The sequence below is a fragment of the Heliconius melpomene genome, chromosome 15 (assembly GCF_056956725.1).
Source record: "Heliconius melpomene rosina isolate 202511_hmr_F chromosome 15, ASM5695672v1, whole genome shotgun sequence".
Lineage (NCBI taxonomy): Eukaryota > Metazoa > Arthropoda > Insecta > Lepidoptera > Nymphalidae > Heliconius > Heliconius melpomene.
In genome coordinates, this window is record NC_140403.1 from 5,436,144 (window position 1) to 5,458,165 (window position 22,022).

A 22,022-nucleotide genomic window follows, 5' to 3' on the forward strand; every position below is an offset into this window, starting at 1 on the left:
TTCATTAATGTATATTTTTGAACTTTAATTTGGAAATCGCGTCTTTTGGTTTCCTGTTAGATATAGAGATTGTTTAAAAAGCGGAAAGGATTTTTGTAACATTGATGGATTTTTATAGGTATCATATAAATCCATCCTTTCATATGAGTAATTAATACTTAAAAATATTATAAACTTAAATAAAATTATATAAATTTTAGTTACCCCCAAAAGAAATTTCTAAACCACCTCCGCTATTATTACATAATATTTTAATAGAAAAAACCTATATAATACATAATCCTAGAGGAGCATGTACAAATTTAACACGATTATTACATACGGCAACTTAACCAGCAAGTCTACATTAACTCAGATCCAATAATCACCAGAGAACACACGCCTGTTTGCCGATGACCATCGATATTACATTGGTAGCTGTTATTAAAGACGACTTGTTGTTTAATCAGACACTAACCAAAAGAATGCAGTCACTACAGCTGCTAGGTGGAATCCTCTCTAACCTGTTTCACCTGCACCCCTCAACTGCAATAAAGTATGGTCTCGACTGACTTATGCAATTTTACTCTCGCTACGCCTTTGAGATTATAAACGAGCCCATACGTCACTCTGTGCTATAAATAACATTCGAACTCGATTTTATTTTCGTTTATAAGAGTATAAAATGAGAAAATAAACGTTTGTTATTTATACAATTACTGAGGTCTTCGGCCTTACTCATGTTACTATTGGGAATGTATTGTTTTGATATATTTGGTATGTTTTGTTTATATTAATAGAATTGAAAAAATATAAGTTTTTATTTTAAAAAAATAAAAGAAAATTGAGTAAATAAATACTTATTTTGCTTTAACGCTGTAACACTTAATTATTACTCCGTTAATCGTTTGTATTGGCAAGTAGTCGCAAAATAAATACAACCTCAATGACATTGTATAATTATGATACCGTTTTTTTAAGGGTTGCTCGTAAATCCTAAAAATTGTATAATTATAATATTTAAAAGACCTACAGTTAAGCATGTTAAGTTAAGCATACAAAATATATTTATTCCAATATTATGTATTTAGCGTCATGCTGTATTTCACAGCAGGGTAGACATACGTAGTTCAAACACTCCGTTCCCCTTTTTACGCTGATTTTTTAGGCTTTGCGTGTTGCGGAACTCAACGCTGTGCTTTGCCTCGACACCGGAGCGAAGACATTAGAAATATTGAAAACTTAATTGCCTCGAGAGGAAATCGCACTCACAACCTGTCGCGCGTACAATTTATACCCCTTAATTACACTTTATACCCCTGCGCGAAGACTGGCCTCAAATTGATAATATTTTAATATTACTTTTTTTCTAAAATTCACAGATTTTTATCTTTATCCATTAGCGAAAGCGAGTAATTCAATTTAAAATGATTAGCGCCATCATTAAACTAAAACGATAGTCGAGCTTGTAGGTACAGACAACAAAAAAATAATATACAACATTTTATAAAAACTATCCATAATTATATTTGTTCACTAGAATACCTTAGGGAGTAATGTGTTAACAAACAAAAAAATCCTCGCGGCCTGTTTCTCCAATGTTTTTATAAAACAACCTGTAATTATTATTTGCGGGGCTGAACTAGCTGGGTCGATTTGCTCTTACAAGACTGGCTGGTGGCTGGTTATTCACATGTGACCTTTAAGCTGCCTAAGGTATTAACGAGATGAGATGAGTGAATGTAGATGATCCTTTCATGCGCATCTTTCAAGTTTTTTTCTGTTTCTCAATGTGGGGGGAGTGCCTATTTATTTTCTTAGCTAAGTGATAACAACTCTATTTTATGAAAACTTGTAAATTAATACTGTCTGTATATAATTAAGTAATACCAATAGAAAAAATAAAGTAAACAGATTCTAGTTTCTTTTGTGTTTTTTTATCTCTTTTATATACGGCTACACTTTTACTTTAATTTCTATTTTATTTTAAAGTGTTTGTTAGGTTTGCAGAAGTAACTTATTTAATAACATAATGAAGTTATTTAGTAATATTTTTTTATGAAATAAAGTATTAATTCTATACTCCGTATTTAACTGATAATAGTACTTCTGGCTTTATAGTATACGATAAGGTAGACATAGTAAGTCGATAAGCGTTTAAAGTACGTTTAAAGGCAACATATTAGCTAATTGGAACTGAAATTGGCCTGGTGTAAAAAGGATAGGTTTGCACTGACCATACAAAATGTGAGAGTTCTATTATTTGTAAATCTTATCTACCTATTTATACAAAAAATTGCCATAAAATATTATAAAAAGCATATTCTTGGGATTTAATTTTTTTATATATATTTTTCTTAGAGTTGGATTAAGTATTACTAACAAAGGAAGGAAATTAGCTACACGAAACGGGGAATCCACATAAGAATAACATATACATATATTTTGATTAATATCACGAACTATACATATTATTTTCAATGAATCAGAAGAAATAATTGCTTCAATCACGTTTTACAATTAAAACGCATCAAAAGAAGACAGCTGTCAAATACTGTACATGTTATTCTTTTAAATAAATAATAATAATATATTTTACTTAGAAACCTTCCATTTGGTTTTGTATTACGTGATAACATTTTCAACACATTAGTTGCAATGCTTAATGCGAATTATTGGAAAATTAAATATCATGATTTTTTCATTTTATATCTATTTTTTTTGTTTTTGTACCGTACATACAGAATATCACTAAATTAGATTTATTCTCAAACTATCTGTATTGTTTTATTCTTTATCTGTAATTTATTTTTATACTAAAGATAATAAAATAATATAATATTTTATTAAATATGTGTCTATACACAAAATTTAATTAGAAAGTAAAAATCCTTTATTTGATCACCGAAGAATTTTAACCTGCAATAAAAACAAACGTACATTTTCGACACTAATTGTTTAATCAAATTCGAGATTTTATATCAAGATAAGTTTTTGCAGTCGTTAATTTTATATAGGTGTTTGTATTTTAAGCTTTACCCACTCAATTAAATAACTATTACAAAATATATTTTATGGAGTAATATCGATTTAGTTAACAGAAAATAATGGTGTAACAGCACTTGACAGCATAGTGAAAATTTCGTACTGAAAAAGCAAACGCTTGTATTAACTCTAGATTTACACAGGAAAATAGTACCACATAAGAATATATGCGATGTATATCATACATATGAATTATATATTAGACTTAACCATAAATAGTCAGAAAAATATATTTTTACAGGAGTATTCTAGACACAAGATAAAAAAAATGCGAATGCATCCGGGGACGTCCGATAGAAGTGATAACTTAAACTAATATAAGTTGAACTATCCTATCCTATATCTTATAAAACAAAGTCGCTTTTCGTGTCTGTCTGAACTTTTTAACTCTTCTTCTTCTAAACCACCCAACGGATTTTAATGCAGTTTTCACCATTGGATCGAGTATTTCTCAGGGAAGGTTTATATATAGTTTATTATTTGTACATTCTTATGTAAATTAACATAAATACCATAAATGTGTATAAAGTCCTAACCGTTGAGACACTTTCGCGCATGCGCTGCTTTAATGGTAAGTACTACATGAAAATAATGTACTGGAGTATTGTTTCTCTTAATAAGATCTACAAAAAAGTCCGCGACGGCATATTCGTATCTTTTAAGAATAACGTGTAGTGATCATTTTTATATCTAAAAATAATAATTTCAATATATTTTTTATTGTGAGGGATATTTTTCCATAATGGTATTAATCCTTATCCTTCAAAATACTTTATTAAATTTCTACGTTAAACGAAGATAAAATTTGCTTTTTACACTATTTCGAAATTGCGAATAGTTTTACAGAAAAACGCATTTAATTGTTGACACATCCCACCGTTGTCACATCAGCTGTATGTTACTCAAGTTTTACTTATCCCTTACTCTCAGCATATAAATAAGTATATTAGTTACGTTGGCCATTTAATGTAGATCACAACTGTCTTTTACTGTTTTTCATTTTAATAAGTACTTTAGAAATTGTTACAATATCAAAAAATCCTTGCTGCGAAACGGCTCGCCACTCGCCATGCGTCGGCCGCGCCCGCCTGCCTTACACGCATCGGTGGTTCAGTGGTAGAATGCTCGCCTGCCACGCGGGCGGCCCGGGTTCGATTCCCGGCCGATGCATTCTATTTAATTTTCCTCACAGGCAGTCACGTAGTGCTTGCTTTTCATCAGGGACAGAATGCCCTCTTCAGCATTGACCACAAGCTCGAAAAAAAACCCGCCTACCTCTATAGCAACGAAGATTTAGATGCGTTTGCACGTATTGGATAATTGGAGTTGAATGTATTATTTCAGCGCGATATATTTGGTTTCATATTTTTTGTAGTAGTTATTAGTAGGTAGGTTTTGTTTATTATTTCTTCCGTTTAAAAATAGGTATTTAACTATCTAAAAATAATCATTTAAATATATTTTATTAAGTACTTGAAAAGATTAGTAGCACAGATTTAAAATTACGGTGCCTACTAAAAAATCCTTGCTGTGTAAAACAATTGGAAAATCCTTATTGAAACTACGAAAATGCGGGTTACATTAGGGTTTAATTAATTTTCACATTATCTTAAGTGCTTTGCAAACATACATTATATGAATAATCCAGTAGTAAAAGCGGGCGAAGCCGCAAGAGTGTCGCTATGATATATGATAATGTTATTCATGGTTATTTATTAAAGATATTTTGAAATTGAAAATATAAATTTAAATAAATATTTCACTTCCTCGAGTAGAGATCGAACCAGTCGATTTAACAGTCCCACTTTGTGCCCTTTCGCTACGACTGACCTCTGTATCATTATTTTATCTTACAAAAGTTACAATTGGCATTAGGTTACATGATCGCAGTCTCTCGCACACTAATGACTGGGATTGATGGAATTAATACCAGGAGGAAGAGAAGAGGAGAGAAGCGTCTGTCAGGGAACGGGGAAGCCAGCCTGGCGCCGTAACAATGCAGCTTACCCCCCATAAGAAGTTATCACTTCAAAAACTTATTTTAGAATTATATAATATTTAACTTTTAAAGCGTTCTTTATTTTTGTTTCAGGTACAAGTTATGACGTCCTTGTAACAACAGTATTCATCTTTCGATAAAATGAATATATTCGTTAGAAAATCTTGCCTATCTTTTATTATTTTATCTGCACTTATTGAAATAATACAAGCAAATAAAAATGGTACGCACTCTATTACTATTAAGTGTCAATAGAATTTTGCAATTAAAGCAGTTTTCAATATATAAGTAATATCTTTTACATTTTTAAATATCCTAATTCATTTCAGAATCTAATGGAGACGTTCGCCAAGGACGTGTTACAGGAAGAATAGTCAAATTATACTCTGGGTTTAAGCCAAACCCGATAGTATGCCTCGACGAAGGGTTCAAAGCAGATCCAACCGACTGTTCTGTGTTCTATCGGTGCGTGAAGGCATCGCATCGTGGAAATTTTAATGTTTTCAGGGTAATTACTAAAGACATGTTAAAATTTAAAGTAACATATTAAGTCTTAAACCATAACATATCTTATGGTTTTAAACGTATAAGTATACATTTAATATAATTTGGAATTATCTACAAATATGTTAAGCGATCCCCTCGCAGCATCGCGAATTATATGATTTTATATTTAATATAAAAAAAATATAGTCAGTTTCACGCTTTATCCCGCACACAGCAGGGTAGGCAGAGGGAACATACTCCGTTCCCCACTTTCCGCCCAATTCCGGAGACAATGCAAGTGTCGGAACTCACCGCCGCACTTTGCCTCGTCATCAGAGCGAAAAAATTAAAATAGAATTTTAAATAAATATTTCATTTCCTCGAGTGGGGATCGAATCCAAACCTAGTCGATTTTACAGTCACCCTGCCCATGACTGACCCCTGTGCCATGATTGGCCTCGATTTTTCGTTCGTTTTTCGTGTTCTAACAGCATTATTATGTTCAAGACAATACTTAAACAAAATTATTTAAGAACTTTTTTTATGAAAAGATTCAAATACACGAAATGTTAAAATAATATATTTGGACATATATTCGCTTTAGACGGAAATTGAATTCACTACCACTACTACTACTATTACTATAAAGAAATAAATTATATATAATACTAAAATATTTTGTACATTTTTCCAGTATCAATGTGGACCAGGCACTGTGTATGATCCCGACACAGAAATTTGCAACCATCCTCGAAGCACAAAACGATCTGAATGTGGTGGAATAATGTCAACACATGATAATACCGATGAAAATGAAGATAATGAAGTAGGACATGAACTTCCATCACCCATAAGCACAATTTTACCATTCCATATCAGTCAATCGGATCCAATTAATAACACAGTTTTAATGCTAACTACTGTCAAACCATTGCAGTCTGATATTCATACGATGACCACAATGAAATATGAACCACCAGCACCAGCACCAGCTTATCCTTGGATGGGCTCGAGGAACGATACATATCAAATAACTTTAACAACTGTCGCACCTCTTTTAGACAAAAGTAACCCATGCGTCTCTGATGGGTTTATAGGAGACCATGAAAATTGTCGAAAATTTTATAGATGTGTACGGAATTCTTACGGAAGTTTTACACGGCATGAATTTTTTTGTAGTGATTCTACAATATGGGATGATAATATTCAAAGCTGTAATCACGCTTGGGCCGCTCGCAACAGCCGATGTGGCCGAAATAATGACTCTTTTAAAGACAATCAATCGTCTTATGATGTGACATCACAAAATGAATATCAGCAATTTGATTACGGACTAAAAACGACGAAAAAATATAACATTGGTGAAAAATATGAAAATAAACCAAACCAAGTGGAAAACAGTGGTACAGTAGATTTTAATAGAGATTCATACAATGTAAATGAAATTAATGATTATAACAGTCCATCAATACATCAACCACCAAATGTAAATAGTCATATTAGTAAAGAAACATCAAAGATTAATGACCAATACGGAAACATACAAAAACAAACAACAATAGCTTACTCCACGGAAATACTTCCTCAAAAAGTGACGCAAATGCAAGGAGGAAAATCTGCCGAATGTTCGCAGAGCGGATTTGTGGGTGACCCAAATGATTGTTCTAAATTTTACAGATGTGTAGATAGCGGTAACGGAAAATTTATGAAATATGATTTTTCTTGTAGTCCAGGCACGGTATGGGATAGTACAGTCGAAGCTTGCAACCATGCATGGGCTGTGAAGGAATGTGGTGGATTGTCACCAATTAAAGGTGTTTCACCTAGCAGTTCTCTAACAACATCTAGTGATAGTTCTGTTTCAGTTTCAACTAGTAGCAGTTCAACTACTTATAAAATTACTACAGAGAGCACTACTAACGATGATTTAATTAATGAAAATAATGATAGTAGTTATTTTAATCCAAATAAAGCTCAAGAAGAAACAACCAAGCCCACTACTGTGTCACTCATTTCTAGTACAACATCTGCAACTCAGTCTGCTAATGAATGTAAAGATACTAGCTTTTTTGGAGATCTAAATAATTGCCAAATATTTTACCGCTGTGTTGATAATGGCAACGGAGGTTATACTAAGTTTGAGTACAAATGTGGAGAAGGTACTTTATGGGATCAGGATATAGAAGCATGTAACCATGCGTGGGCTGTTAAATCTTGTGGGTCGCAGTCAATTACAAATATAACAGAAACAACTAAAGTATCAGATAAATTTACAACTAATTCATATGTTCAAGCCACGACAATGAGCGTCATACCAAGCAATAATTATAACACAGAATATAGTGCACAAGAGAAACAAACTGAGAAACCTGATAAAAATGAAATAAATGAGGTATCAAAAGAACCAGAAACGAACAAAAATATGTGTGAAAATGTTGGTTTTATTGGTGATCCTAATGATTGTAGGAAGTTTTATAGATGTGTTGATAATGGTAACGGAGGATATATTCAACATCAATTTTTATGTGGCGAAGGAACTGTCTGGGACTCATCTATTGAAGCATGTAATCATGCTTGGGCCGTAAAAAGTTGCGGTGGAAGTACAGAAACAAAAGAAGAAATGCAAAATATCTCACAAAGTACTGATTCTCAAAGTACTACATACAGTTCTGAACTTAGTAGTGATAATGCAAGCAGTGGACATACAACACAAAATTATAATACACAAAATACAACTGCAAGACCTATTTCAACAACTTTTTCGACAACAACAATTTCCAATAATAATGAATGTAGCGGAGATGGATTTGTTGGGGACAAATATGATTGCAAAAAATTTTACAGATGTGTTAAAAATGATATTGGGGGCTATGAACGTTATGATTTTAATTGTGGTGATGGAACGTTATGGGATCCTAAGATTCAAGCTTGTAATCATGAATGGGCAGTAAAGGAATGTAGTGGTAGTATAAGCGCAGCATCAGAAAGCAACATTAACGAAATGAATACACCTACCCCAAGTTCTATGGAAGAAAATGAAAATAGTTATACGACTCAAAGTAGTCCTGAACAAGGTAATTCCAGTTCTAGTACAACTATACAAAGCCCAATATCAACAACATCGATGGCTTTAAATAGTACTGGTAAATGTCATACAAGTGGATTTATTGGCGACGAAAACAATTGTAAGAAATTCTATAGATGTGTTGAAAATGATGATGGTATGTTTACAGCATATGAATTTACATGTGGTGAAGGAACAGTTTGGGATTCTGAGATAACAGCATGTAATCATGAATGGGCAGTAGCGAAGTGTAACGGCAACCAAAACGAACAAATTAAAACAACTTCTGAATATGACCAAAGTGGAAATGCACAAAGTACATCAACGACAGCATCTACAATAGGTTCAAGTATGTCAACATCTTCAACTCAGATGTCCCATAGTTCAGTCACTACGTCTACTCTTTCCACAACTATCATGGATTCATCATTGAAAGAAGAACAAAAATGTGACTCAGAAGGATTCTTTCCCAATAAGAATGATTGTAGAAAATTTTTCCGTTGCGTTGATAATGGTAAAGGAAGTTATAATAAATATGAATTTGATTGTGGTGAAGGCACAATTTGGGTTCAAGAAATTCAAGCTTGTGATCATGATACACTTGGAGAAAATTGTACTTCTTCAATAATGACATCTTCGGAATCACATAAAGTAACAAGTTCAACAAACATGCCAATTGTATCTAACACATCAAGCGAGTCAGGAATTATATCCACAACAGATGAATCAGAGCCGAATACTGATCAAACAATGCAAATGAACTGTCAAAATGAAGGATTTTTTGGCAATACTGATGACTGCAAGAAGTTTTATAGATGTGTCAGTGACGGCAAAGGAGGATTTTCGAAATATGATTACACTTGCGGTGAAGGTACTATTTGGGACAATGAGATAATAGCCTGTAACCACCCACAAGACGTGTCGAATCCGTCATGTAGGTCAGAACATGAAAATTCATCAGAAATTAACAATAATAATAAAGATACAACAACTGAAAAAAGTACAGAATCAATGACAAGTATATCAAAAACAACAACGGAGTCTATTTCAACAATGAAAGAGACAGAAAAGCCTTTAATGTCTACTACTATCTCATCGGGAACAACATCAGGATCTTCGACAACAAGTGATTCAACAACTAGTAATACAAATTGTGCAAATAATAATACTGCCGAAAATTCTGATAGTCAAGATTTTAAATGTGAAAAAGCAGGATTTTACGCCGACAAATATGATTGTAAGAAATTCCACAGATGTGTAGATTGGGATGGAAATGGAAACAAATTTTCCGTGTACCATTTTGAATGTGGTGATGGAACAATTTGGGATCCTGCTCTTGAAACTTGTAATCATGAAAGTTCAGTAGTACCTCCTCGTAATTGTAACAGTGCACAACAGGGAAATGTGACAGAAACGACGACCACAACTGAAAAACCTACTACCATTCATTCGGAAATGACACAGATAACGACTACACAATCATCTACAACTGAAATGACTACACAACCAACATCAACAGAAATATCGTCAAGTGAGCAATCAACCACACAATCATCGTCAAGTGAACAAACAACGACACAATCGTCGTCCAGCGAACAATCAACGACAGAATCATCGTCAACCGAACAAACAACGACACAATCATCGTCAACCGAACAATCAACGACGCAATCATCATCAAGTGAACAATCAACGACACAATCATCATCAACTGAACAATCTACAACACAATTATCAACGACAGAACAACTTACAACTCAAGCATCGGTAACAAGTGATACCCAAGCCACTACTACAGAACAGACAACCACGCAATCTAATCAGGAACAAACCACAAAGTCAACCACAGAGCAAACTAATTCTACTGAAGAAACTCTTTCAACAGAGTCTACCACAGAAACGACTCAATTAACATCAATATCAACTGATCAAACTACGACTGAACAAACTAATACATCGACTGAACCGTCAACTACAGAAGATAATATTTCTCAGATAACTGAAGTTCAAAGTACAACATCGGAATCTACAACTACGGAATCAACGACAGAATCCTCATCACAACAAGAATGTCCAGAAACCGATTCTGATCAATCTCTATTTGTGTGCCCTACATCGTTTAAACGGCATCCTAAATATTGTAATTTATTCTATCAGTGTGTTGAAGACAACGACAGTCATGAAGTAAAAGTAACGGTTTTCAATTGTCCAAATAACACTATATATGATGAATCAAAAATTCAATGTGTTGAAGAAGAGAAAAGTGATAAAAAATGTAATGGTAAAATTGCACAAAAACACAGAGTTAAACGCTTGGGTTCCATGTTTAATGAGCCGGTAAGTTTCTACTTAAGATATTAATCTTTTCTTTTTATAGTTGTCTTTACAACATTTTTACCTAAAATTTTTATTAACTAGAGGACAACCCGAAGCTTCCTCCGCTTGAACTTATGCCTACAATGGTTTTTTCATATTATTTAAGTAAATGTAGGGAAGATTGTTTCTTTATTTAGTAAGAACATAGTAATTTAAATATTTGTAATTATATTTATTGCTTCAAATTGTCGTAGGTGTCGTAAGTATTAAATAGATTTTTTTGGTTACTTCATATCTATCTCACGAAACGCGTTTTTTTTCCCATGCACATCCTGATCTCCATCCCGCATAAATATAGCTCCACAATCTACCATATATTTCAGTGAAATCCTATAAAAATGAGTTTAGCTGTTTCGAAAGTTACCCTGGATAAACTAACACACACACACACACGACAGACTGACAGACAAAAAAAAAGATTGTGTTTTAGTATCGGATAAATAATTATAAACACTTGAAAAAAAATCAGTTATTTTGAGCAATCGCAGACAGACACTTTAATTTGATTTGTATTTAGGTATAGATTGTGTGTTTTATTTCCAGATCTCTGTAACAACAAATACTATGGCATGTTCTTCCGCTGGCCATTTTCCATTTGAAATACAAGAAGAGTGCTCAGAGGCCTTTCTGAAATGTGAATTAACGAAGTCTGGCAAGCTAAGAGGCTTCGTTTATAAATGTCCAAAAGGTTACGTTTACTGGACAGTTAGTAGAAGGTGCGAGTCGATAAGAAAAGTAAGAGACTGCAAGAGGTCTTCATACCCCTGGAATAGCAGATACGATGTACCGCTGGAAAAATATAATATTGCTTCTTAACGTGCCTTACAACGAAACCTTTAATCATCGATTTATTTTAATGCTAATTGTAGATATTAGATTATTTTTTAATTAGAGTAGTATAAGGTACATTTAATTAATTCTAGTCTGTTGTTTATGCCGGAAATACTTTTATACCGCTGCCATAAGTAATAAAAATTGTAACTTGTGAACAAAATATTGTTCTATATGACATTATTTTGATCACGACTGATTAAAATAAGAAAAAAATAAATTATTTTTTAAATTAATTGTTTTGTTTTATTTCTATTATCTATTTATACACATGCAAAAACATAAAACTATAAATACACTTTTAATATTTTATTGATTGCAGTAACTTCATTAATTTTTAAGTGTAAATATTTTTATAATAATATGACATCGATACCTGTACATGAAGATAAAGTACCTTTACAAAATAATGATAATTCTGTAATAATAAAATCTTTAATAGATGAAGAGTCACCGGTGTGATGAAATACGTTACTGAATACTGTTCCTATAAACGCATGGCAAGGTGTTGCAGATGCTATCAAATTCCCATCTAAATCAATGGTTAACGTAGCAGCATTTCTTTTAGATTTTTTCTGGATATTATCTTCTTTAATCAAATTTTGTATCAAAGACGTTTCTGTAAAATTATTTGAGTTAAATTCATTTTTTACGTTGTAAGTTTGAGGAACTGTAATTAATTTCTTTTGGGCAGGGAACCTCATATTTTCTGTGACATTTTTATACACTCCCAAACTGTTATTTGAGGTTTCGCTAGAATTTCTATTAAAGAGAAATTTCAAGAACATAGGCAAAAGATTTTGCTTGTCATCATCATTGTAATCAGGTACTCTTGTGGTTGCATACAAGTCTGTATAATAATTCTTATTATTTGTTATGTCATGAGATTCATTGGCGTTCTTAAGATTAACTAAATCCTTTGACTTATTTTCTTGACTGATATATTTTTTTGTTGAAATAAATTTGTCCTTTGTTTCATTTAATTTTGTATTTCTTTTGCTTTTGTGTTTATGGGACCTTATTTCAATGTATGACTTTTGTTTATTTTCTGCTTCAACCATGTTTTCTTCAAAATTATCCATACTAGCTTCATTTTGAAGATTATTTATTATATCTTGAATATTATTGACTGTTCTCGTGGGTTCTTTAAATATTATTTTACGAGAATTAGATACATTTACTTTAGCACCACCAAGGATTTCTTCTAGTTTTTCGATATAAATAGGATTAGGTGATTTTGGAGTTAATATAATAGGATTTAGAGCAATGCCTCCTTTATTCCAAATTGCAATGCATCGGCTTAAAAACGCAATATATTCTATCGGCAAGTCCCGCCAATATTTATTTAATGGGGATCCATCCATATATTTACTTAAGGAAATAACTTGAACAGTAGGTTTTTTATGCATTTGCCTGTCATTATGTTGTTTCTCATCCCATAAAGAACCTAACGCCAATTCATTCTTTAATTCGTCACTGTAATCTTCAATATTATATTTTGACGCATCATTGATTAGTACAACAAAATTGTAAGTAAAGTTTGTATATTTTTTTGAAAATGCCTCTACATATGGCAAATAATCTTTAAAAATTATTTCTTCGTAGCTATTCACAAGAACATGCATATATACTGTATGTTCGGGAAATTTATCATGTGAAATATTCTGTACGTTAAAATGCCTGTTTAAAATATTTAAGGGCTTTAAAGGAGCTGCTGGGATTATAGCGATAGCTAAGATACTATTATAAATTATAAAAATAAGTAACGCTATCATGCCTAGTCCTATCCACCAATAAGCTAATAATTTTGAAAGGTGATCTGAAAATAAAAATAAACCTATTAAAAATATTATTTTACTTACACATACATTTATTGGATAAAGTATACATAGTATAGCTTCAGAAAAACATAATATTCTACAAGATAAATAAAAAGAGTAAAAGAAAATAATAAATTCGTGTAAGTTACTTTGCCCGCATAATATTTTTTTAACATTGCATTTATATAATATTTTATAAGCTATAATCAAGAAACTAACTTTATCTTTTGAAAAATTGTCAAAAAGATTATTATTAATTATTAAGTTATAATTTAAAGCCTTTAGTAGAAAAAGTAGAAGAGCAAATATATATTTTAGATACGACTTATTTTATATGGACTTACCTGGCCAGCGTGTAATAATATAAGCTGCTCCTTTTGCTTGGGCTCGAGCACGACCTGAGCTTCCACAACGAAAGCGTCGTTGGAATTTTGGACTTGTATGACAGATATGTGATTCTTCGTCTTGCAGTAATGGGTGGTATTCCTCGTGAAATTTACTCATAACTACATCGTTTTTAACTCGTGAAAGATTTAATATATTTTATTAAATCTAATTTAGACTTATATATATTTTGAAAATAATGTCAATTTTATTTTTGTTATGGACAGATTTTGACAGATATTTTATAAATTGTTCGAAGAAAAAGTTCGAATCACCTGGAAACAGAAAAAAACTTCTTTAACTACTGTATAATTAATATTATTCCGTTTTAAATATGTAATTAAAATTTAACATACCTGAATTATATAAATGTAAAAAAACAAGAAACTTTTAATTATTTTTTAACTTAACTTCTACCAGCAGTTTAGAAATGTGTCAACTGATATACTTTTCATATTGCGATTTAGTTATTCACGATGTTTAGCACGTTTTTACTTTCCACATTAATTTTGTTGATTCAACAAAAATTCGTCTCACGTACAGTATGTACGAGTACTGGCGTCATATTGTACTCTTTAAAGTACCTAGTACAAGTTCAATCGAAATTTTGTTGTGCATAATATTTACGAAATATAAGACTTTTATTTGAAACTAGTTGCGACCCGTTAGTTTGCTTGAACTTCATAATCCTTGATCTACTACTATCACCCATTATTACTCAAACTTGTAGAAGATAAACAAAGAAAATCTAGTGCTAAGGCACTTTGATATCCGGTTTTCATCTGAGTTCTCATTCTGAATTCGTCTCGTTAATCTAGGATGGCCTCAATTAACAGTGATTTTTATTTGTCAACAGGAAAAAGTTTTACTCGAACATGTCTAATATTTCCGAAGATGTACGTGACCCAACCCTATATTTTAGTGTTTTATTACCTGCCTTAATTATTTTTCATTAATATATTTTATGCACAGACACACTCTTTTTATTATTTTGTACAGATTATGTACAGTGTATACATATTATCTGTACATATAAAATAAATATTAATCTATTAGGTGGAAAAGCAAAATTATTACTAGCACATACATAGCAAAAAATAGTTCTAACTAAGTAGGTTTTATATTACTTGTTTAAGATTAGACACGATAAAAATATTGTACACTAAGTAGTCCAGTTTCAAAAAGAGAACTACCAAATTTGTTGTCAAATATTACAAGCATTTTACAAACGTATATGAATGAACCAAGATTTTTTAATGCAATCTAAAAGTAGGTCTATGTTATTATTATTTCTTAAACAATTATTTTCTATGATTTTAATATGTTTCAATGTAATTAATATATTTAATTTCAGAATCCTAAAATGGCAGATTTCAATCCGCAAATTAAACGAGACGAACAGTATCCCTTACTTAAAGTGGATTGTGGAGGTGGAGACAGTAAAACTCAGAACCCGGTTACTCCCGTGCCTACAGGATGGAACGTCACATGCACTCCAAAGCAATCCTGCTTTAAACGTTGGCCTGGTTAGTTAAGTATAAAAAGTTTATGTAACGGTGTCACATTGGGGCACATTTGACACTTGCACTTCTGTGGTTTTAAATCCAAGCCAAGGGAAAGTTTTTACATAAAATATACATTTTCTGTGTCATTAAAAGAAATATAAATAGACTCTGGTACTTAAAATACAATGACTCTAAGTAAAAGGAATAAGGTAAAAAAAAAATTTAATAGCTATGATGATCAGTCTGCTGTCTGCAACTGCATAACGTGAAACGTTTCCATAAATATAAAAAAATGAGAATATTGTTAAAAATTCTTTAAGTTTATGTTAACTAGAAATATTTTTGTTACAGAAGTAATTTCCACCTGCTGGATGACTATAGTGCTATTAGCAATATCATTTGTGGTGTTTTATGCTTTGGGCATGAGCGCTTATAGACGACATCCCGTCATAGTTGTACGCTGTAACGACACGAAGCCGGCCAGCAATGTATACTACCATAATATTATTTCACAGGATTTTGTACCTTTTTCAATATATTCTGAATACCTTTCCTTTATGGCAACCAAATATCCATTACTAAATTTTCACATTACCTTTTTAATTGATGATGCATGGCATATGCCAGTCCAAAGTTCATGGCAACCGAATTTAATGAAAAGATTGGTTCCTCGTATGGCTGGATCTTTTAATACAGTTTTGACACAGAATAATAATCGCGAAATAAGGATTTTTCAGCGTAGGTTTCAAAATGTTAATGTTAGTGTAATGTATTTGAGCAAGTATATGGGAATGACACCACTGAGACATGGTTGGAGAATGATTCCTGCGAGATATTTAACATTTTATGCTAGAGTATATGAAATTTGGCAAAATGGCGGAGTTGGTTTTGACCTTGTTACCTTTAATAATCAATATAACAGTAACCAGGAGCTAGACCGTAGGGTTGATGCAATATTAAAGCAGCACAGCAATGGAATCGAAACAAATAAATATGCAACAGTTTTAAACTCTTTTGATAAAGATGAAGAAAATGAAATATTTTCGATGTTTCTAGAATTCGTAAATCATATATTGAACCAAACATCTGCATTTTTAAATATAGATACCACAAAAGATGTAAAGTTTCCAGATGATAGTTTTCAAGTTAAATCTCAACGTAATAAGCGACATGTACCAATTTTAACCAACAATGAATTGAATCACATGAACAATAATAACACACTTTTGAATAATGATACATCTCAAAATATATTAAAAATGTCCAACATTACAATAAATAAGGAAAAAAATAATATAACTGAAAAATCAGAAAGCTTGATTAAAAACAAAATGTCTAATAACACCATAGACTATATGATGGGATATGATTCAAAATTGAAGAATACGTCAAATATGGAAATGCCTCAAGTTTTATTCTTTTATGATCTATCAGGATTTTCTGATGAAACTGGACCAAATTATCTTGTGCAACAAGGCCTAATAAATTCCGTACCAGAATATCCTGATCGCAAGAAGCAAAAATTGAATTATCTATTGTTAAGTCCTGAAGGTAGCTTTGTAGCGGCTGTATCCAGACATCATCCGTTCCTCGCTCAATTGTTCACTTCTGCTTGTCACAGGCTAGACCCCAAATATACCATCAAAAATACACTTCTGAACCAATGTTCTAGATTTTTGAGAGATGATGTTTATTGTGAGAGTATTCGTATTATTTATAATGTTGTGTAAGTAGGGTTTCATCTTAATTTTACTTAACGTGTTAGTGTTAGTTGTAACTGCAAAATTATCGAGTGTTGCTTTTGTATAGTTGTGAAATATATTAAATACTTATAAAAACTTCTAATATGCTTAATTATTTTGAAATCTTCGAGCCTCTACCTATATAGAATATAATGTGGGATATATTTATTAAAACTGCTTAAAATAAAACGTAATCTACGATCTTAAGATGCTGCTTCCTTCATAGATTATTAAAATGGCATCTCAAGATCGCTCTCCACGTATTGTTTCTTGGATTTTTATTTTCAAGAATTTGCTCTCACCAGCACCTAATTTTTTTCATGTAACCTAAATATTAAAATGAAATCTAAATATTACAAACAATAACACTAGCACTTTTCATGTTTGAAGAAATTTATTTCTAAAGGAATCTGCAATAATTTGACATCTTTCTATTGAATGTTAGGAATCATAGGTTTTACTCGAGTATCTTTCTTGACTTCTACAATATTTGTAGGTTGGTTGTGTTCAAAGAACTTTGCTATGAAATACCTGTAACAATTTAATATTTAAAACTTTACACATCCAGAAAAGAAACCACCAAAATTTTCTTAATTCATAGTAAGTATTGTAATACGGTAAGAGCAAAATCTAACACCAATATACATTTGCTTAAAATTGAGAATACACTCTCCACTTCAATAAATAGAGAAAATTCGGTGGAAAGTGGGCAAAGGATTGACTTTCGCTTATACAAACCAAACTAAAATTTCAACTGTGATCATAAAACAGGCGGCTATTATTTGTGAAGCCAGGAGCGCCGGTTCAGCGGATCCTCGCAGTATGGCAGCTAAGAGCGCGTCACTCGTGTCAGAGGCTATCTCCAAAGCGGTAACAAGTAATGCCGGCAATACCAGCCATCTAGCACCTCGACGCCACCAGGATTGCTAGAAATATATATTCTTTTACGCCTCATGCTATATCTCGCATATAGCAGGGTGGGCAGAGTGGAACGTAGTGTTAGGAGACTCTTTTCCTCATCTTCCGCCGAATTTTCGAGGCATTGCGTGTTGAGAGGTGGAACTGGACTGGACATAAAAATATTTATAAATAACAATTCATACCCCCGAGTGGGGATCGAACCCACAATCGTTGCGTTAAGGTCAGCTTGTGCACCTGCGCCAAGATGGTCTCATTATATTGTTTTATTAAATTCTGTGCCATAAAGGTTGTAAATGTTCGTTGTCTGTACGTTGCGATGTCTGAAATTTAGTCGTAGATAAATGGAGTGCTTTAAAACTAGAGTTTCTCTGCTACAACTGAATACATTTTATTTAACTTATTAGATGTTTATATCCTACGCCATTTTCCTAATAATTATAATATAGAGATCTTTACTATCTATTAATTACCGTTTTTTTTAAATATTGTTATCTTCAAAATCGATGATAATTCTACGCAATAACGTCTTAAAACATGGATGAAATATTAAAAATAAAAAAACCCGACTCAAAACTAAAAAAAAAAAACGCCATATAGTTCTATAGGATTAACAGTCGGAATCTATAATAATTCTTCGTAGCTACCTTTGACATAACAGCCACGAGAAGCAGTAAGGAAGTAGAGGCAGTCACAAAGGCACTGAGTTTTCCGTAGCCCATCACCAGTCGGATAGTAGGTTTCGTTATTCTGCGAAGTGATAATTAATTAACAGAAAAATAAACATGTAAATTGAATTGGTCACTAAAATTTCATTAGTGGACAAAATTGAAAAAACTGTTTTAACTGATGCTAGTACCTACAGTTCCTAAAATTATGTCAGCACTTACTCCTTATTTAGTCTTTTTTTTAGATCTATATAAAAAATTACTCATATTTTGCATATCAATGAACAACTGAAAAACTGTGTTTACATACATTAACAATTTTTAGTCTGATAATAAAATCGTCTGTAATAATTAAGCTTAGACTTCTTTAAAATTAAAAATTTATAATACTAGAAGATTAGGATTACAATTTAACTGAAAGTTGACTTAATTAATATATAGGTAAACATTTTATCATATGACCTACATTACCTATAAAACCTAAAAGATTATTTTTGTTTATCTCCTAAGAACAGCTATTATTTCTTTTAATGAAAACAATTTACCGTCTGGCAAAGCTAACATTGCTAAGTCGTTGGTTCACTTCGTCGTCGTCCAGCTCCAGTTCCGTGGGCTGTGACGCGAAGGCACAAGCTGACATCGACAGCCCCAACAGAGCTACGAGGAGCGCTCGTAATTTAACACGGATACAATCATTGTTTTCAATGCTTGCCGATGGAGCCTAAAAATATTTTACTTAAATCGTCTACATTATACTGTCTCTTTGAGGTCTTCGTGGTGCAGGACCGAAGCGTATGACTGTAAAAACGATGTTGGTGGGTTCGATTCCAACTCGGAGGAATATTTAATATTTTCATTTGCTTGCTCTGGTAACGAGGTAAAATACGGCGTTTCGCTTATCAACTAAGTATACCTTATGAAGGAAAGAAATGAACGAATGTGTCGTGATGGGGATATTACTATTGCTATTGTTTGCTACTATAGAAATTGGAAGTTAGAATAATTTTTGTTTAGTTTAACATTATATTCGTTACTTTTTACAGTTTTAGACTTAGAAGCGCCACTAGAAGTAATACCGCAATGTTTGCTTAAAACAAAATGTTATTTATAATATGCAGTATTAGTAAGGCGGCTAATGCACATAACATTATCAAATAATGCAGTATTTAAATGCAATAGATTTGAACATATTCTTAATACAATTTATTTTAATGAACTGATCTTACAGGCATATTTGGGCAATATATCACTACATAAACTATTTCAGCGCCATCCATAAACTATTATATACTATATTAAATAATAACAGGCTAAATACCTAATTCTAACAATCTGAAGAAGTAGAGAAGAAGAGAGAAGAAGCTGTTAGTGTTATACACTCACCATATTCGTATTATTCTCATGCTTACGTCTTATGCTTTCAAGTAAATGTGAATCGCTTTCTGTTTCCATGTCTTCAAATGCCTCTTTATGTGAAGTCTATAGAAAATGTAATAAAAAAAAATCTATTTTGTTTATTCCATGAACGCTGTATGAAGCGTGGGCAGTGAGGTTAAATAATATTATAACATTGTAACATATAACAGTAACGTTTGATGGCCTGGCGTTTGGCGTTATTCACTTTTTAAAATTTTTGACTTATGTCAGTTAGTACTTAATTAAAATATAATATAGATTAAATAAGATTTAGTGCGGAGTGTCGGTTTAATAGATTGAGATTTAATATATTTACCATATCTAAGTACTTAATTTTGTCTTGGTTGCCCTCACATGGCGATGCATAGAACTGCATTCAATCCGCAACAAGAATTAAGTATATACCTGAAGGCACCAGTGCGTCTCCATTGGTGTGTCGTTGCAACTACTACAGCGTTGGGGACCGCCACCCAACACGCCTTGTCCAGAACGGTAGTAGAGGACGGAGTTACGAATGGAATGGAAACGTGGAATGTTAACGGAGGTATGGACCAATAATGAATTTGAAATAAGTTTTTTTATATATCTATCTATGTAAAAGTTTGAAGTTCCGTAAATTTCTACAATCTCTACAATATTTTTCAGCTTATCTGCAATAATGGTTTTCGACATAAAATTTATAACAAAAAAATATATTATATTAAAATATATATTCATAAATTATAAAATACTTATTTATAGTATTACTGTTAAACTCTACCACAGTGTAAATAAGAATAAAACGCATATTATATATTAATTTATTGGATATATTATTTAAAGATCACATATACACAAGTGTTTTCTGAATACACAAAATCCCTGTAACCAATTGAACGTCATTATAATAATCGCAGTAAATTTCTGAACAAAATTGATTAAACTTTTTAAATCGATTTGAAGTAACAAATACAATGCGTTGAGTGCCTTCAAACACGCGATGACTAACTGGCCTGCCAAATAAGGGAGAAAAAGGGAGGGGTTTTCCTGAAAATTTTTCATATTTATATTATTTATCGATAAAAGTATTAAATAAACATATTTTTATATTTTTGCTTATTCGTTATTGAACATCAATTGTAACAGAAACAAATCATAAATAATTGATTGTTATGTAAATAGGTAATCGTAAATCTGAGGGAAGAAATATTTTTTTCGAGTTCACGCTATATTTCATATATAGCTAAGCAGACCTAGTGCTAACACACTCCGTGTATCATTTTCCGCCGAATTTTGGAGGTATTGCGTGTTCCCCTGAGTGAGATCGAACTCACAACCCTCATGTTACAGTTACTAGAGCCCCACGCCCTAAAAATATTTTCCAAAATAAATAACAAATATATTAGATAGTTTAAAATGTTAGCAAAGTCAAATCTCACGGTAACACATCCAGCCAGAAGACAACTGTATTGAAAAAATCCTATAGAAATGGCAATTATTTTGAGATCATGTGCAATTATATTATTCCGATTATTCTTATGGCATTCCTCTGATAGCTCGATGGACAGTGGCAGCTTACCAAGATTATGTATGAACTTATGGACGTTAATAAACTGCAATAAGTTCTATGTAAACATTGAATAATTTAAATAATAAAATTTTCTTTTTAATTTTACTTTTAAATTGAAGTTTTAACTTTATATTATTTTAATTTTTATAATTATAAACTATACGTATTATAAAAACGTTAATTTAATTATAGTAGTTTCATCAAAACCAGACTGGGTTTCTTATTTTATATATATTTAAG

At 31.9% G+C, this 22,022-nt stretch overlaps 4 protein-coding genes across 4 annotated transcripts in view; 2 read left to right on the plus strand and 2 right to left on the minus strand.

The window, feature by feature from the left end:
* Positions 1–12,016, plus strand: part of LOC146531450 (uncharacterized) — a 28,891-nt gene extending 16,875 nt beyond the window's left edge. Inside the window, exons 2-5 of the mRNA XM_085198266.1 lie at positions 5,117–5,246; positions 5,353–5,531; positions 6,204–10,910; positions 11,493–12,016. Of these exons, the coding sequence (XP_085054392.1) occupies positions 5,165–5,246; positions 5,353–5,531; positions 6,204–10,910; positions 11,493–11,765 (5,241 nt within the window). The 5' untranslated portion in view covers positions 5,117–5,164 and the 3' untranslated portion in view covers positions 11,766–12,016. The remainder of the gene's footprint in view (positions 1–5,116; positions 5,247–5,352; positions 5,532–6,203; positions 10,911–11,492) is intronic.
* A 14-nt stretch (positions 12,017–12,030) lies between these two features.
* Positions 12,031–14,256, minus strand: LOC146531451 (uncharacterized). Its single transcript, XM_085198267.1, has 2 exons — positions 13,945–14,256; positions 12,031–13,599 (listed from the first exon to the last, which is right to left on the minus strand). The coding sequence occupies exons 1-2, from the start codon at positions 14,102–14,104 to the stop codon at positions 12,134–12,136; spliced, it is 1,626 nt and encodes a 541-aa protein (XP_085054393.1). The 5' UTR covers positions 14,105–14,256; the 3' UTR covers positions 12,031–12,133.
* Positions 14,257–14,859: 603 nt separating this feature from the next.
* On the plus strand, positions 14,860–17,219 carry LOC146531452 (uncharacterized). Its single transcript, XM_085198568.1, has 3 exons — positions 14,860–14,880; positions 15,339–15,510; positions 15,841–17,219. The coding sequence occupies exons 1-3, from the start codon at positions 14,860–14,862 to the stop codon at positions 17,217–17,219; spliced, it is 1,572 nt and encodes a 523-aa protein (XP_085054694.1).
* A 407-nt stretch (positions 17,220–17,626) lies between these two features.
* LOC146531453 (uncharacterized) lies at positions 17,627–20,402 on the minus strand. The gene is made up of 5 exons (XM_085198622.1): positions 20,201–20,402; positions 19,363–19,538; positions 18,797–18,899; positions 17,970–18,157; positions 17,627–17,762 (listed from the first exon to the last, which is right to left on the minus strand). Exons 1-5 carry the CDS (start codon positions 20,267–20,269, stop codon positions 17,663–17,665), a joined length of 636 nt encoding a protein of 211 aa, XP_085054748.1. The 5' UTR covers positions 20,270–20,402; the 3' UTR covers positions 17,627–17,662.
* Between the last annotated feature and the right edge of the window lie 1,620 nt (positions 20,403–22,022).